General features: G+C 39.9%; 1 protein-coding gene across 2 annotated transcripts in view; it reads left to right on the forward strand.

Moving 5' to 3' along the window:
- The window catches only part of PTPN9 (protein tyrosine phosphatase non-receptor type 9), a 72,124-nt gene that overhangs the window by 17,869 nt on the left and 36,036 nt on the right, over positions 1–18,219 (forward strand). For both annotated transcript variants that reach the window (XM_055555803.1, XM_055555802.1), the window contains exons 2-3: positions 15,285–15,428; positions 17,744–17,833. In XM_055555803.1, coding sequence (XP_055411778.1) covers positions 15,375–15,428; positions 17,744–17,833 — 144 coding nt within the window. In that variant the 5' untranslated portion in view covers positions 15,285–15,374. The remainder of the gene's footprint in view (positions 1–15,284; positions 15,429–17,743; positions 17,834–18,219) is intronic.

Consider the following 18,219-nt stretch of genomic DNA (forward strand, 5'->3'; position numbering starts at 1 on the left):
TCACTTCTGAGTACCATTCTAGCCCATTGTTCTATCCTGTTTTGGTCTTTTAGATCTGTTTTCTATTTTACAATATGTTTGTTGTCTAAGCTTAGCTCTCCTCTTACATGGTCAACCTGGCCCAGTGCCCCTATCTAGGTCATTTATAGGCCAGGGAGGGATGTAGAGCAAGTCAAGGAACAGAGTGTGAGCTTTACAGTCAGGCTTGGTTTTGGAATCTTGGTTGAATCATCAGGAGTAGTGTGAATTGGCAAAGTACTTAACTTGTCTGGGCCTCCATTTCCTCAAACATAAAACGTCTCAATACCCGCCATTGGAAAAGTTGACTATAAACAACATGGATGCAAAGTGCTTGACGCGTGGGCTAGCAAGCATACTGTAGGCTTTCAGTAAACATTAGTCTATCTGTCTCCCTTCTTTCAGAGAATTCTTTAACATCTTTTTTTTTTTTTTAATATCCTTTAAAATCCCCCACTTCAGGTCCCACTCATTTTTTAAAAAATTGACTGTCTTTGGGTGTAATTGTTTATTGTTTCTCGCAAGGTTTATCATAAGCCCCACTGTGGCAGCACACTTGGCTGTAGAAAGAAGTGGTTAGGAACTGTACCGTAAGTTCTGTGTGATTATGAGTAAGCAGCTTAATCCCTTTTTGCCTTAGTTTCATCATATGTAAAATGTAGGTAACACTAGTAAAGAATTGTTATGAGGATTAAATAAGTTAATATATATGAAATCCTTGAAACAATTTAATCTTTGCTACTATGAATATCTGCAAATTACAGATAATAATGCCCACTTTGTAGGGTTATTAGCGAATTAAATAAGTAATCAACTGCTTAACATTTAACATTTTTTAATTTACTTATTTTTGGCTGCACTGGATCTTCGTTGCTGTGTGCGGGCTTTCTGTAGTTGTTGCAAGCGGAGGCTTCTGTCTCTAATTGCAGTGCTCAGGCTTCTCACTGTGGTGGCTTCTCTTGTTGCAGAGTACAGACTCTAGGCATGTGAGCTTTAGTATTTGTGGGCTCAGTAGTTGTGGTGCATGGGCTTATTATTTGCCCTTTGGCATGTGGAATCTTCCCAGGTTGGAGATTGAACCCTGTCCCCTGCATTGGCAGGCAGATTCTTAACCACCAGGGAGTCCTGCTTAACATTTTGATTGCCAAATATACAGAAATTAATAGAAGGAAATCTTTCCGTCCACAAAGATAGCATGAAATGCTCATCAGATGCCTTGCTAAAAGTAGATCTGTTTTGTACATCAGTGATTTTCAAACATAATCACACAGAAGAATCATCTAGGATCTTGTTAACATGAGGATTCTGATTAAATGTGGTGAGGCCTGTGGTCTGCATTTCTGACTTCCTTGGTGATTCCACTACTACTTGTCTGCAAGATGTCACTTTTGAGTATCACTGCTAAATAGTACATTCATTACTTTTCAGTCTAGTGTATTCTTTCTTTAAAGACTTGTTTTCAGTAAATTGCTTCTGGTGATCAGTATTCCCCTGCCTAAAAGCTCAAAGCCCACTTTATTTTTTGGCCTCACCACTTAGTTTGTGGGATCTTAGTTTCCTGACTAGGGATCAAACCTGGGCCCCAGCAGTGAAAGCAAAAGCACTGAGCCCTGATCAGTGGACCATCAGGGAACTCCTCAAAGCCAACTTAAAAATAAACGTTGGCCAGGGCTAGGTGTGTGTGTAAACGATCTGCCTGCTAATGCAGGGGACACAGGTTTGATCCCTGATCTGGGAAGACTCCACATACCAAGGAACAACTAAGTCCGTGCGCCACAACTGTTGAACTTATACTCTGGAGCCCAGGAGCCACAGCTGCTGACGCCTGCACGCCCTAGAGCCCGTGCTCTGCAACAAGAGAAGCTGCCACAATTAGAAGCCCATGCGCTGGAGCTAAAGAGTAGCCGCAGCTTACTCACTGCAACTAGAGAAAAGCCTACGTAGCAGTAAAGACCCAGCACAGCCAAAAATAAATAAATTACATATAGAAAAAAGATTTGAGTGAGATTTGCCCATCCATTGGCATACAGCATTCACAAATTCATTATACTCAGATTTTCATGGGTAGGAACCATGTCTTACTTCATAAAATTTGTAAACTTTAACTTATTTTGGACATCTCTCTTATAGATGTCTTTTTTTAAAAAAAATAATAAACCTCCTTTATTCCTTTGCATTTTCTCTTTTCTTCAGTCCTTTTAATTTTATTTATTTATTTTCTGGTTGCTCTGCATGGCTTGCAGGATCTCAATTCCCAACTGAAGGACTGAACTGCCCTCTGCAGTGGAAGCATGAGGTCCTAACCCCTGGACCACCAGGAAGTTCACTAGATGTCTTAAGATAGTGGCAATTTAATTTTCAGATATTTTCTTTTGTGACTTCATAGTTTACTCTCTCATTGCTTTTCTTATGTCATTCCTGGTATTCTTTGCCAGTTTTATCCAGGAATTTTTCTCACTCAGTTTTCAGTTTTAAACTCTCATAATCAGATCAGCAAGCATTCAGACGAATATATTCTTCCTACTACTTGTCAACACCACTCTTTTAGCAAGCTGAGAGCCCATCATCATTCGTACGTTCACTCATCAGAATGGTGCCATGCAATGTGCTTGGTGTTGCGTATGCATCTGTGAGCATGCGAGACTGGGCCCTTGCACCTCCCTAAACTTACAGGCCAACAGGAGCAGGTAGACAATAGCTTTTATAATACTGTGTGCCTGGGTGGAAGACAGTGAAAACTTCCAGGATGAAGAAGTGGGATTTAGACTGACACATTAGAAAAGACCCTGATGATGGGAAAGATTGAAGGCGGGAGGGGAAGGGGACGACAGAGGATGAGATGGTTGGATAGCATCACTGACTCAATGGACATGAGTTTGAGTAAGCTCTGGGGGATGGCAAAGGACAGGGAAGCCTGGTGTGCTGCAGTCCATGGGGTCGCAATGAGTTGGACACGACTGAGCAACTGAACACAAACAACAAATAAAGGGTGAATAGAAGTAAGCCAGGGTTGGGAGGAGGGAAAGGAGAAGAATGTTCCAGCAGGATCTGGCATATCTGATTTACTGATAGTCATTCACATCCTCCTTTCTTCTCTGATGTCTCAGCCAGCAATTGGAAGAAGAGAGAATTGTTACTAAAGGCCTCCCCCATCGCCTGGGTACCACAAATCCTTTGCATTTTTTTTTTTCTCTAGAAATACATTCCAGGTTCTTCTGGTTGTGTAGTTCACCCTCTTATTAACCAGCTGGAATGGGTAGCAGCTGGCAGGCTGCCTTTGGGTTTGTTCTTATGGAGGTCACCCGCAGTCCCCACAACCCCTGTTTCCCCCTGGAAACATGGATGGCTTTGCTCTTGTTGATGGTGAGGAGCTTCCTGTTTATTCTCCAGATTTCTGTTTTGTTTTGTTTTTCCTGTGTTTCTTGCCTGTGTTATATTCTTGTGCCCCTCTACCTCTGGACATGAATTTTTTCCTATGACAATTCAGAAATGTTTGCTTCTTTATTTTCTTGTTGAATTATTTCCTCCATTGTCTCTGGGAGTTCTTCATCCTCTTTGATAACCGTTGTCTGGAGAGTGGTATTTATAAGCCTGAGAGGAGAGATGCCAGCTTGTGTTTAGTAAACATGCTTTTGGCAAAGACCTCCATCAGGAAAGCGAATGTGGCACAATTCTGCAGTGCCTTGGAACATCTTGTTTAGTGCTTGTTGTTGTTCAGTCGCTAAGTTGTGTCCGACTTTTGCAACCCCATGGGCTGTAGCACGCTAGGCTCCTCTCTCCTCCACTATCTCTTGGAGTTTGCTCAAAGTCCGTCCCTTGAGCTGGTATTGCTATCTAACCATCTCATTCTCTTCCACCCTCTTCTCCTTTGCCTTCAATCTTTCCTAGCATCAGAGTCTTTTTCAGTGAGTCAGTTCTTCTGTTTAGTCCTGAAGGTTCCAAAAAGCAGCTATAATCCTTTATCCCTTTGTAGAGCTCACTAACTCATCATCTTTGGCCTTGATAGGAAGGCTGATAGACTATCAACAAGCTCATCATTTGGTGGCATTGTGTTCAGATAACCTTATTATATATATTTTAGTTAGAGACTATATAAAATTAATATGTTTTATTTTGGGGGTAGATAATGTAGTCACATGATTTAAACTTAAAAAGGTACAGAGAAGAATTTGGTAAATATCCTCCCTCTTGCCATCTCTCTCAGCCACCTAGTTCTCCTCTGAGACAAGCAGTGTTACCAGTTTATAATATATCCTTCCAGAGTAATTTTGTGCATAGACAAACACACAACATACTATGTATGTCATAATATATATTTCAGGTAATGTCCCAGCCAGTACTGGTCTGTGGCCTGTTAGGAACCAGGCCACATAGCAGGAGGTGAACACTTGTCTTCCACAAAACTGGTCCCTGGTGTCAAAAAGGTTGGGAACTGCTGATACAGTATATATGTTGATGAGATGAATGATGTGTATCCAGTATTTCTCAAGGCCACTTAGTGGGTAGAAAGACTGTAGGATTTGAAAAGTTTTGAATTCAAGCCTCAAAACCTCAGCTATGCCATTTATTAGTTGAGTGACCTTGAACAGCTTCCTTAGGCTCTATGTGCTTTGATTTCTTTAAGTGGTTGAATATGATATATTCCAGGCTTCCTGGGTGGTGCTAGTGGTAAAGAACCTGCCTGCCAATGCAGGAGATGTAGGAGTTCAATCGCTGGGTCAGGAAGATCCCCTGGAGGAGGGCATGGCAACTTACTCCAATATTCTTGCCTGGAGAATCCCATGGACGGAGGATCCTGGCAGGCTACCATTCATAGGGTCATAAAGAGTTCGACACAACTGGAGCAACTGAACACACACATGCTGTACACACGTTCCTTCTTTGGTGCATGTTAAATGCTTCTCAAGTGGTTGCTTCTTGCTGGACCACACTCTTTGGTCTATGTGAACAGAGAGGGGCAGAGTCTTGCTGTAAAAAAGGGAATGGATTGAATTGCCTTCTTTACTGTAATATGTGACCAGTGCTCTCTACTTATGAAGGGAACCATGAGCCAGGGGAGACAGAAAGAGCACTTTGAAAAGAATAGAGCATTTCTTGTTCATCAGGAATTGGTGAATAGCTATTCCTGGTCTGAGGCCTTCATGCTTGACTGTTGGAGTGCTTATAAACCCTAGGACTTCACTTCTGCTGGTAGGAAGTTACTAAGGTTGAGGAGCTTTTCATGTTTAATAACTCAATTAGCTCTGGTTCTTCAGTATTGCTTGAAGCTTTGGACTCTTATGGGAAGCTTTGTTTGGTCAGCCCTACTTTAGGTTTCTTGCTATTCAGTTCCCATTGTGATGTTAATCCTATAATAGCAATTAGTTTTTATTCTTTTTGGTTCTTGCACAATACTTGATTAATAGATGGAAGAGTCTGAATTTCAACACCAGTCCCAAGTGGTTTTACCAGGAGGATGGTGTTAGGCCCTCTTTCCTGGTTATCGGGACTTAGCATTTTTGATGGGATTTGTAGGCCTTTGAATTTGAGGTTTCCTTGGTCTCTTAATGAGTGAAAGAAAGAGATTTTTTAATAATTAATTATTTTGGCCACACCATGCAGCATGTAGGATCTTAGTTTCCCAGCCAGGGATCGAACCCACATCCCCTGCATTGCAAAGAGGATTCTTAACTGCTGAACTACCAGGGGAGTCCCAAGAAAGAGATTTTATATAGTTTAACACATGGATACCAGAATAGAGACAACTGCTGGTGTGGGGATATCTTTATTTATTTATTTATTTTTTTATTTTTTTGGGGATATCTTTAAAGAAAGAAAAATTTCAGGACTTGCTGGTGGTCCATCAGTTAAGATGTGCATCCTGTAGGGGGCACAGGTTCAATCCCTGGTGGGAGAAGTAAGATCCTGCATGCCATGGCCAAGAAAAAAAAGTAAGAAAAAATTTGAATATCCACTGTGCAAGATTCTAAGTGTTTTTAAGTCACTGGTTGTGAGTTCCCAAATTACTGTTCTCCAGATTGCTATTAATGATTTATCTTTTATAAACAAATTACATTTACTGTCTCTTCTCTGAAGGAGCTTTGTATTTAGTATATTGCTAGAGAAAACTGGGGAACCACTGAAAGGTAGAAATGTCTATCTATTTGAATATATGGATTTAAGAATTGTATGTCATGTTTTATATATTAGGAAGTGTGAAATACAGAATTTCTTATAGCTAAGGCCCAAGGAATCAAAATTTAGAGACATTAAAATATCCCATAGTTTCTCTTTTTGAAAGAAAGCATTAAAAATAAAAAACGAATGAAAGTGAAATTAATTTTTTTAAAGTTTGATCCATTGAAATAGAGAAAATAAATAAGGACAATGAAGCAAAAGTGAATAGAAATCAGACTTGAGTGCATTGTGAGTACTTACAAAAGAAAGTGAAGCAGGTCTGATTGCAGGCACCACCTCTGTTGTCTTCTTGTATTCTTCAACTGCTGTAAGAATGATCCTAGAACTGACCCCAGTGGGAGGTAGACTAGGAGTTGTTGTTCAGTCACTAAGTCGTGTCCGACTCTTTGCAACCCCGTGGACTGTAGCATGCCAGGCTTCCCTGTCCTTTGCTATCTGCTTGAGTTTGTTCAAACTCATGTCCATTGAGTCTATGATGCCGTCCAAACATCTCATTCTCTGTTGCCATATTCTCCTCCTGCCCTCAGTCTTCCCAGCATCAGGGTCTTTTCCAATGAGTCTGCACTTTGCATCATGTGGCCAAAGGATTGGAGCTTCAGATTCAGCATCAGTTCTTCCGGTGAATATTCAGGGTTGATTTCCTTTAGGATTGACTGATTTGATCTCCTTGCTGTCCAAGGGACTCTGAAGAGTCTTCTCCAGCACCACAGTTCAGAAGCATCAATTCTTTGGCGCTCAGTCTTCTAAAAATCATAGCTTTGACTGTAGGGACCTTTGTCAGCAAAGTGATATCTCTGCTTCTTAATACACTGTCTAGGTTTGTCATAGCTTTTCTTCCAAGGAGCAAGTGTCTTTTAATTTTGTGGCTGCAGTCACTGTCTGAAGTGAATTTGGAGCCCAATAAAATAAAATCTGTCACTGTTTCCACTTTTTGATAAATCACTGAGATGTTAACAGCTTTTTACTTGGTTAATTGATCTGTGGTAAGTTCACTTTTTTATGGGAAAAAGTTATGTATTTTTCTTTTCAAAAAATAAATGAAAAGGTCAGTTATTGCATTTAAAATGAGGACCACTTATAGTTTGGAATGGCTGCACAGATTTGGTTTTCATTTCTAACCATGTTTTTTTTTGGTTAGGAATTTTGTCAGGCTGCCATTGGAGGATCTTTTTTTCATTTTAAGAAAGTTTTTGGTGGTAGTAATTATAGTATAATTTAAGTAACATTGGTAGTGATTTAAGTAAGCAAATAGAACTATTTTGGATCGATTTGAAATTCATATATATTTTTCCTTTTTTTTTTTTCTGAAACAAAAGTATTAGCATGGAATAAAAGGATAAAAGGTGTTTGGTTCTGTGTTTTACAGATTGATGCCATGTTTGTGGTGTCTCAGTGTTTTTAACAGAAAACTGATGTACTTTGTGGATGTGGTCCTGTGTGTGAACATTCCATAATTTATTCATTACCTTATTTATTGGTCATTTAGGTTATTTCTAACATTGTGTCATTAGAGACAGTGCTGCAGTAAATAACCGTTTGTCTGGTATTCATTGCAGCATTATTTTTAATGGCAAAATATTAGAAACAACTCTGTGTGTGTATTTGTCTTTTACAATTCATGTTTATATTTCTGTACAGTGGATTCCTGGAAGTGGTTGTGTGGGTCATAAGATTTGCACATTTAGAACTATGCTAGATAAGTGCCAAATTGATTTTTTTAAAAAGTGTTATAAATTATATAGTTGCCACATTGTGTGAAAGCATTCATTTCTTACATTCTCTCTCTTTTTTTTTTTTGGCTGCCCTTTGCCACTTGCTGGGTCTTAGTTCCCAGACCAGGAATTGAACCCAGGTCCCCACAGTGAAAGCACCAAGTTCTATCACTGGCCCACCAAGGAATTCCCCCATATTCTTGTCAGTACTATATATGTCAATCTTGCAAACTATCATCAGTTGATAGAAGAAAATGGTATCCCTTTTTATTTATCTTTTAATATCTATAAATTTTATTTACTTTTTGACTAGGTTGGACTTCCCTGGTGGCTAGATGGTAAAGAATCTGCCTGCAACACGGAAGACCTGGATTCAATCCAGATGTAGTTTAAAAGATGTGAAAGTTTATAGTTTACCCTATTTCCTAGTCTCAGTTCATTTCCTCTCCTCAGAGATGATCAATATTATCAGTTTTTTTTTTCTGTTGTATTCTTCTACAAATACTTTATGCATGTATGAACAGATTCATATAATACACTTTTCCTATTAATTGACATATCATTTGTATCATATACACAAGGATTATGTATACAAATTCTGCATATACTTAAGATTATTTTTGGATTTTATTCTCTTCTTTAAAGTCCTGTCTTTATGAGTCAGGTTTCTCTTTTTTTTCAAGAATTATTTTAACTCTTTATGTATTTATTCATGACTGCGGTGGGTCTTTGTTGCCCTTGGGCTTCCTCTGGCTGAGGCTTGCTGGCGTCTCATGGTGCTGGTTTCCCTTGTTGTGGAGTGAGCTCTAGGCTTGTGGTCTTCAGTAGTTGCAGTACATGAGCTCAGCAGTTGATCCCTCTATCCCTTGAGGGAAGTTTGCTCAGTTTAAAAAAAAAAAATTATAATGGGTGTTTTTATACTGTGCATTTTCAGCATCTCTTGAGAAGGTTATATACTTTTTCTCCATTAGTATCTGTTAATATAGAAAATTGCTCTGGTAGATGTCCTTATGTTAAAGTGTCTTTTCATTCCTGGGAAGAGTTTCTTTGGTTATGATGTATTTGTTCTCTATTATATTGGTGTTTCTACAACAAAAGCATTATCTGTACCATGAAGCTTTAATAGAATATAGCATAAAAACCATCTGAGTCTGTAGGTAATTGTGTATGTTTGTGTGTAGGGGATATTTCACAACTCTTGTTTTTTCATTCACATTTGATACTCAGTGGTCATTTGTACTTCCAAAAGTGAATCTTAAAAGTTCCTTGGTTCTTCCTCCTCTGCCCTCTAAATGTTAATATTGTTTAGAGTTCTTTTGTTCATAATTCATTCATATGTATTTATTAGATATTATTAGAGATGTTTATTTATGCCAGGCACAGTGCTAGGAGCTAAGTGAATAAAAATAAATATGATCCTTGACTTCAGCTTCCCAGGTGGCTCAGTGGTAAAGAATCTACCTGCCAGTGTGGGAGCCACAGATGTGGGTTCCATCCTTGGGTTGGGAAGATCCCCTCAAGGAGGAAATGGCAACCCACTGCAGTCTTCTTGCCTGGGAAATCTCATGAAAGAGGAGCCTGGTGGGCTACAGTCCGTGGGGTCCAAAGAGTTAGACACAACTGAGTGAGCACAATCCTTGACTTAACAGAACTTCCCTCCCTACTGCAGTTTTTTCCTTCTGTCTGGCTTCTCCACTGCTGGAAGAGTCATTTTTAGCTGGGAGAGGAGAACTAAACTTATTTCATCCCTTCTCTTAAGGATCTCTGTTGAATCCTTCATGGGTATAGAATTACGGACCTTTCCTGTGTGGCTCAGCCTCCCTGTCAGCTCATCTTCTGCCAGTCTCTGTCATATACACTGGGCACACGGCTACACTGTATCCCCCAGTAACCCCCATTCCTTCATGACTCAGCCTTTACATATTAAAAAAAAACCCTTGCTTTTCTTTTTAAAAAAATATTTATTTTTATTTACCTGGCTGCGCCAGGTCTTAGTTGAGACACGTGGGATCTTTGGTTTTTGCTGCAGCATTCGGGATTTTTAGTTGCAGCATGCGTATTCTTAGCTGTGGCATGTGGGCTCTAGTCCCCTGACCAGGGACTGAACCTGGGCCCCCTGCACTGGAAGTGCAGTCTTAGCCTCTGAACCACCAGGGAAGTCCACTTTTACACACATTTTGTTTTCTCTAATGAGAATTCTTATCTCTTCCTGGCAAAGTTTTACTCATCCTTCAAGGCACTCTTTTAAAAAGATTTATTTTTAATTTTCCTGAGAGTTTGAATCCCACAGTACTCTGTTCATACATCTTAGAACTTAAACTATGTGATGCTGACCTATTCATGTCTCCATGTTTAAATGATTGTAACCTGCTCAGAATGGGTCTTTTTCTCTCTGAGTTATGTCTGAACAGCTACTGTACTGCTTAGCACAAAGTGTGTGTGTGTGTGTGTGTGTGTGTGTGTGTGTGCTTAGTCGCTCAATCATGTCCAACTCTTGCGACTTAGAGACTGTAGCCTGCCAGTCTCCACTGTCCATGGGATTCTCCAGGCAAGAATACTGGAGTGGGTTGCAATTTCCTTCTCCAGGGGATCTTCCCGACCCAGGAATCCCGACCCAGGTCTCCTGCATTGCAGTCAGACTCTTTACTGACTGAGCTAGAGGGAAGCCCCTAGCACAAAGTAGTTCCTCAGCAAATACTTGTAAATGCTTGACTGACCACATGAGTGGATGCCTGAAAGAGCGCTGCTGTTCTGTTGCCTTGAAGAGAGCTGCTACTGCTAGTAGTCATGGCAGGTTGCCGGGGAGGAAACAAGTCTCTGAACCAACACAGTGTATACTTTCTTCTTCCCTCTCCCCAAAATGTGTGTGTGTGTTGGGGGGTGGGGGGGCAGAGTGAGGTGGCTGTAGGGACATAAACTTAAAAAAGTACATATATTTAGTAGTATTTTTCTGTTGATTTTAACTTTTAAATTATTAAATACATGAGAACAGCTGGATTTTGATTGACCTTTTCCCTTTTTTTGCAGATTTTCTTTATTACCTTATTTCATAACATGATAAAATCAGAAGTTGTTCTTAGAACTTTTTCCTTCAAGATGCAGTAAAACCCTGTTTAAGGAAACACCGTCTCTTTTAAAATCACATTTTAAGAAAAGGCAAAATTTTCCTGATAAAATGAAAGTATTTGAGAGTAACCAGTAAATACTAATTCAAAGAGACTAGGTTTATTTCCCTGTTTGACACAATAACAGAGGACTAAAGGGAAGATGGTAGTTTTTAGTTTGAAAATTCAACAGGCTTCACTTTGTTGTATTAAAGCAATCTAGTGTATTTTAGTTCAGATTCTGTTTCCTGGCAGGTGTATATGGACTAAAGGGATTAACAGACAATTCACAATGAAGGAAAGGTGGGAAAACAGGCAAAAGAGGAAGGTAAATTTACTAATGCGTTTGTCACTGAAATTAATGGGAAAATGGCATATTTGCCAAAATACAAAGGTAACCTCACAACTGGTGAAAGGCAGACACTGAGTCTTATATTGAATCACTTTTCTTATTTAGGTATTCAATGCCTTTTTTTTTTTTTTGCTTCAGTGCACGTGTTTGCCCTGCACAAAGTTGTTCCTGTATTATGATGAGAAATACTCTCAAGTCATTTTGATGCTGCTGAAAAGGATTTGTGCTCAGGATGGCAGTGTTAATCTCCAGAGCTGCCAGTGTAGGGACAAAAGCATTTAGAGTTGGGAGCAAGGGTATAAATACCTCTGGATCTGGCTTTTTCTATGTTGTCACAGAGCCCTGAATGAGGATAAGTTGCTCCTTTCAAGACTTTTGTCTTGCAGTTGAACACGTATTGGAAATTTCCAATTTAAATTTATGCTTTTGGATAAAAAGCATTAGAGAGATTGAATTGCTGCAGGCTAAAGAGAGGCAACAGTGGTTACTTGATTTTGAGGAGCTCTATCTCTGTCGAAAGAAGTTTTAGTGTGAAATGACTGGAGTAAGAAAAAAAAGGAGAATGAATATCCATTCAGAGACTACCTACCAAGGACCAGGTTCTGTGGTGAATGCTTCCTATCCATTGTCTTATTCAAGCCTTATCCTTTCATGAGGAAATAGAGACTCAGAGAGAAATATATAATTACAGTAAGCTTTTTAAAAAAATTTGGCTATACCAGGTCTTAATTGCAATATGTGGCATCTAGCTCCCCAACCAAAGATTGAACCTAAGGCCTCTTGCACTGGGAACACGAAATCCCAGCCACTGGACCACCAGGGAATTCCCCTACAATAAGCTTTGACTATGCTGAAACAAATTTACCTATGCTGAACAAGTTGATTGAGGAAGGTTATAAGTGGTAAGGTTAGTTTTTCTGCACATCAGTTCAGACCTTTTCCCAGAGGAAGACCAAGGCTGTTTGAACTGTGACCGCTCCTTAGTCGCCAGATGTTAACAACTTGTGGTTACTTATAAGCCTAGATAGATTCAAACCATTGACCTTGAGCTGAAGTATTTTGTAAGCTGTGATTCACCTTTTGGTTAGTTCATTCTTTCACCAGGAAATATACTGAGTATTAATTTCTGGAATTTCAGTGATCCCTTCTGAAGAGTGTACTGCTCATTAAAATATCTGGGTCTTGTTTTTCTGGTAACAAACAGAACCACAAATTGGTCTATCCTTAGTGGTTGTGCCAAATCCTTGTTTAAACAGAGGACGAGATCTGATAACTATTTGGAGAGAGGCTGTTAAAGATCTGATTAACTGTTTGGAGAGAGGCTGTTGTTGAAAGGTCATCCTTTCTAGCTTCTGTAAGAGGTTCATCTCTTCCTCCAGAGGAGTGGGGATACAGGGGAGTGAATCCGAGGCTGAACATAACAGGTGGTGTATGTGCGTATTTGTATCTGTGAATACCACATCTTTGTTTATCGGACACTGGACTCTCTTCATGCAAAGCCTAGTGAGGCCAAATCTGGAGGAATTGTTCCCGTGCTTAAAGCCAAGAATAACATCCTGACCAGCAGGGAACAGAGGTCAGCTCAAGGCAGCAGCTCTTGGGAGCTACACGACATCAAGAACCTGAAGGAACTTAGTCTAATAAGAAGGAAGCCAATATGTACCTTGAAGGAGGTGTGTGAAACCTGTATGTCTCTCTTGTTGTTGTTGTTGTTCAGTTACTAGGTCGTGTCCAACTCTTGGCGACTCTTCGCGTGAACTGCAGCATGCCAGGCCTCTCTGTTCATCACTGTCTCCCGGAGTTTGCTCAAACTCATGTCCATTGAGTTGGTGATGCCATACAACTATCTCATCCTCTGTCGTCCCCTTCTCCTCTTGGGCTTAGTCTTTCTCACCATCAGGGTCTTTTCCAATGAGTCAGTTCACTGGGATATAAGAAATAAAAAACAATCATCCTAACAGGTGATTCATATTACCTCCTGGTCATCTAACTATATTTTCCCTTCCTACCTGGATATTGATTTATCTGTTTATTGTTTTTATTAGAAAAGGAGGAAAAATATATTCTGTTATTCTGGTGTTTTATTCTACAGGCAGCTTTGGAGACGTCCAGAAGTGCTGGCTTTAAAAGATGATATGTTAAACAAATAGCCTTTACAAAATCTCCTGGAACCTTCCAGTTTTCCTGAAGTTTTGTCTCTGGGATCTTTATGCTCCAGTTTCTCTTCCGTCTTTCCTCATTCTGATGCTGACCACTCATCCCACAGAGGCAACTCCAACTGTTTTCTGGTGGAGCATTCTAAGTTTGTCCTATTGTCTTCTCTGAGACTCATTTCTCTGGTCTGACTTCAAGTGGTTCTGGGCCAAAGTGATTGTAAAAGCTTTTCGTCATAGCCTTTATTTCTTGGCTCTTTCTATTTATGCACTTTGTCTGATTAGTTTTGCTGGTTTCCTCCTTTTCTAGCTGATATGAGGTATATTGCCTCAGCTGCAGGGTTCTAAAGCTCAGATGCAGCCCCAGGCCTCTTAGATTTTGCTCCACTTTGTAAAGTGCCTTTTTCCTTTCCTAGAAATGGGGGCTGTGGTATGAGCTATTGCTGACTCTTCCGGGACTCTAGTTTGCTATTTGTTTAAACACGTATGTAGCAATTTGGATTGTATTTGCAAGGTAGAACTTGTTGCCAAGACTCTGAACAGGTCATTGCTGTTACCCTTTCTCCCCTATTTTTGAACTGAAAAATTAGAGACCATGGTCACATAGTAGGTTGGTCTTATACCTCTTGAAACAAACCTCATTTTTGTATTCCTTATATGTAGCACAACAGTTGGCCTTTAGGTATTAACAAATAGTTAAATACATAATAGTTTAATTAATACATCTTAACTGTGGGGTTGATTGAGCAATTAAATCTCAGACTTCTCATCAAGTTGATCACATTTTGGATCCATATGTGAGAGAAGTTTCTGGTTGGAAGGGACCAAATAGCAATGTAGGAAATGTTTGGCAATTTAAAATATGCAAGCCAAAAAATCCTGATGTAAATCCTGTTCTAAAATGAAGAAAAGAAGGGTGGTTTGGCTAGAGCAGAGACTGGTTAAGACATAAGGAGAAGTAGGGTGAGGCAGGATAAAAGAACGTGGATTGAAAAACAGCAACAGTTATGGAGGTAGGCATCCTGTCGGTTTGGGATTAAACCATGAGAATGAAACTTTCCCACCCTTCCCCCAGTAGCAGGCTCTCCACCTTCACTCCCCTCCCTCCAACCACTATCCAGAGGAGCTGCTAATGACTCTGTGGCCACTAGTGTCCAGCTTTGAGGGCTGCTGTATGAAGCACAGAGAGGTCCTGTGAGGTCAGTCAGTGCAAAGAGCAGTTGGCCTTTAGATTCATTAAATTCTTCGTAATCGTTTTGCTGCTCTCAACAGTATTGCTAATTCCAAAGCCAAAACCATTTTCTAATTGTTTTACTGTGTGTGACCAGCTTATGGGACCAAAACAGCAGCTGAGACTGCTTTACTGCCCTGTGCATTATGCAGTAACCCTTCAGAGGGGCCCTTCTTTTTTAGCCTTAAAAACAAACAAACAAAAAACAACTCTGCTTATTTTTTTGCTTTGGGGCCAGTAATTTGCATCTTATTTGGGAACCTTGCTCTCCCCCCTCATTATTTCTTCATATATCCTTGCGCTAAGTAAGCCCTGCTCTCTGAACCTGGCTCTGGCTTCTGGCCTCGTTGAATTGTATGAATTGTAATAATTTCTGATTTCAGATCTGTTTCCAACTTTTGTTTTTCCCTGCTGCCTTGGGGTTCAAACTTGCTTGGGCTTGGAGAAAGTGGTTTGTTTGTTTTTTTTTCTTGTTTATTTTTTTGTTTCTGTAAATATATTCTCTAATAATTATTCTTTATTTTCTTTTTCAAACAGGCCACCAAGCAGTTTCTTGAAGAGATTAACAAGTGGACAGTTCAGTACAACGTATCCCCCCTCTCTTGGAATGTGGCCGTCAAATTCCTCATGGCCCGGAAGTTTGATGTGCTTCGCGCTATTGAGTTGTTTCACTCCTACAGAGTACGTAGCTCAGAGATGGACTTGCTGTGTGGCACCGGGGCTCTCTATGTTGCTGTTGCCTCTGCCAGTCTGTACACAGGGTGTTTCTCCCCACTCCCATAAAAAAAAAAAAAAGAAGTGGAGCAGTATCCAAGAGCCCTACTTGAAGTCAGAAAATCCTTCTGAAGATATTTAGACTCTCCCTAAATAAATTTAAAAAAAAAAAAAAAAAGGAGAGGGGGATAAGAGACACTGGGATTAGTTTATGAGTTTAAGATTAAAGCTCACTTACACCCATTTTATGGATCATCTTGTTCAATATTCATTTATTCAACAGTTATTTATTATATACCTACTATGTTCTAGGTGCAGAGATTACTGTTTAGAAAGAGAGAGTAAGCAAATAATTACAGAAAAGCTATGATAGGACAAAACTGTGTTCTGTGGAAAGGAAATTTAGTTAGGAGACTCAAGGAAGCTTTCCTGAAGGAAATGACTTCTAAAGTAAGAAGAGTGAGTAGGAATCGGACAGTGGGGGAGTATGGCAGAGAGAACGCCAAGTTCAGATGCCTAGTGGCAAGAGGGAAATTGAGCTGAGCGGAAATGCTCAATAGGGGTGGGAGTATGGCAGGAGATTGAGCAACAGAGGTAAACAAGGCCAGATCAGAGAGTATCTGCTTTTTCTTAAGGGCAGAGAAATTCATTGACAGTATAAACAGTAAAATGTGTTGATCAAATATGCTTTCTGGAAAGATTTTTTTCACTGTGCTTTAGAGGATGGATCAGAAAGGCTATAGTGGAGACAGATCCATTAGAAGGCTGCTGTACTTATTAGGAGAGAGATGATTGTCATGTCATTAAGCATAGTGTTAGTGAGAATAGAGAAAAAGTGGGTAGATTCTAGAAGTGAAATTGATAGAACAGAGTTACTTAAATTGGTGTGTGAGGAAAGGGGAGTGGTGGATTCCAGGTCTCTAACTTGGGCAACAGGCTGGTGAATGGTGGCGGCATTTACTAATTAAGAGACACTGAAGGGGTATAGGTATGTGAACAGAGTAGGCCGTGAGTTCAGTTTGGCCATGTTAAGGTTGAAGTGCCAGTGGGATAGCCAAATAGACCTGTCCTCCAAGCAGTTGGGATATGAGTCTAGGGTTTGGGAAAGAAGGCTGGACTGGAAGTAGAGACTTCAGAGTGACCATAGTAGAATATTGCAGCTAAGTATTGGAGCCATGAGAATGGGGGTGGGCATCTGGGGAGAGAGTGAGGAGTAGGGATATGTGTAGAGCAGAACCTCATTTCATACTTTTTGCTTTTTTCTCACTATTGTTTGTTAAAGTTAAATTTTCATGGTTTAGGTAAGGTATGCACTCTCCTGTGATTCCAGCATGCATACTGTCTTCACTTGCTGCCTTGCCTCTGCAGGCATTTGAATTTGATTTGGGGATGAATTGGGGAAGAATGTGAACAAAGACCTAGTTTGTTGTATTCACCACAGTGTTCTTAACACTTAGTTCAGGGCCCGGCACATAATAGTTGCTCTACAAATATTGGCAGAATGAATGAATGAGTCAGTGAGTGAAATGAGTGAACAAATGAATGATAAAAAGCCCACAAAAGACTCTTAGAAGGGGTAGCTGAAGAAATAGAAAAACCAAGACAGTATTTTTTTTTTTTTTAATAAAAATTAGAGAATCTCTTAGGAAAAAGAGAATGTGAGTGGTCAACCTTATTAAAAGGAGGACTAAAGATGTGCACTGGATTCAGTGACTGGAAGGTCCTGGTCACTGGGGCAGGAGCTCTGGGTGGTATGGTTAGACTGGGAGGAAATGAGAATGTGATGGAATGAGTGTTGAGGGAGCTGAGGGTGAGCTTAAAGAATGTGGCTGTGAAGATGAATTAAAATGAGATCATGGTAGCTATTGTTGCAGAGGATACTAAGCGGGGGGATGGATCCTATTTAAGATAGAAGAGGCCTAAGCCTGGATGAGGTGTTAGGATATATGCTTCCAGGCAGTTTAGGTGCATATTTTAATATCAGTGCTGCTGCATGTTTAAGAAGTTTAGCTTTGTACTCTAATGATTGATATATATTGATTGGTCTTCAGGGTTAAGCTTATCACTCATTCAAAGGAAAGATCCTAAGCTCTGAGGGGCTGATAAGGTAGCATTAGACAAGAATTCTGCTAACAGTTGGCCTAGAGGAAGGTTACAAAGGAATTCATGTTTCAATAAGCTGATTTCTAAAATCCCTTATCTGTGAGATTTGGTGGTTACATAAAGCTGTCATAAGTATACAGTATTTTTATATTAATTTATCCTGCTTGTTTTATTTTTAGGAAACACGAAGGAAGGAGGGCATTGTGAAGCTGAAACCTCATGAGGAGCCTCTCCGTTCTGAGATCCTTAGTGGAAAATTCACCATCTTAGTGAGTATTTATGAAACCCTCTTGTAACATTTCTTTATTTCCTTTTGTAGCTATTATTCTCTTTGGACTTTGTTCCTAGATGTCTTATCCTGAAGCTAGAGTCTTAATAGTGGGGAATAGATGTAAAACAGCTGTGAAGTTTGGCATAAAATTATTCTAGTAATAATTGAAAAAACTGAAACTCAGTTGTTTAGTAGTTTTAGAAGAGTTTCTTCACTGGTCCACTAAGGTCAGTCAGGACCTTTGGGGGTTGTATGCAGTGTGTCAGAGCCCTGTCCTTCCTTATTTAACGTAAGTTCTCTCCACTTAGAGACCACAGCCTTTCAGGTAAGTGTCCAGTGGTACTCTTAAGGCAGAGCATGGAAACCATGGTCGTATTCTATGGT

The sequence above is a fragment of the Bubalus kerabau genome, chromosome 19 (genome assembly GCF_029407905.1).
Source record: "Bubalus kerabau isolate K-KA32 ecotype Philippines breed swamp buffalo chromosome 19, PCC_UOA_SB_1v2, whole genome shotgun sequence".
Taxonomy (NCBI): Eukaryota; Metazoa; Chordata; class Mammalia; order Artiodactyla; family Bovidae; genus Bubalus; species Bubalus kerabau.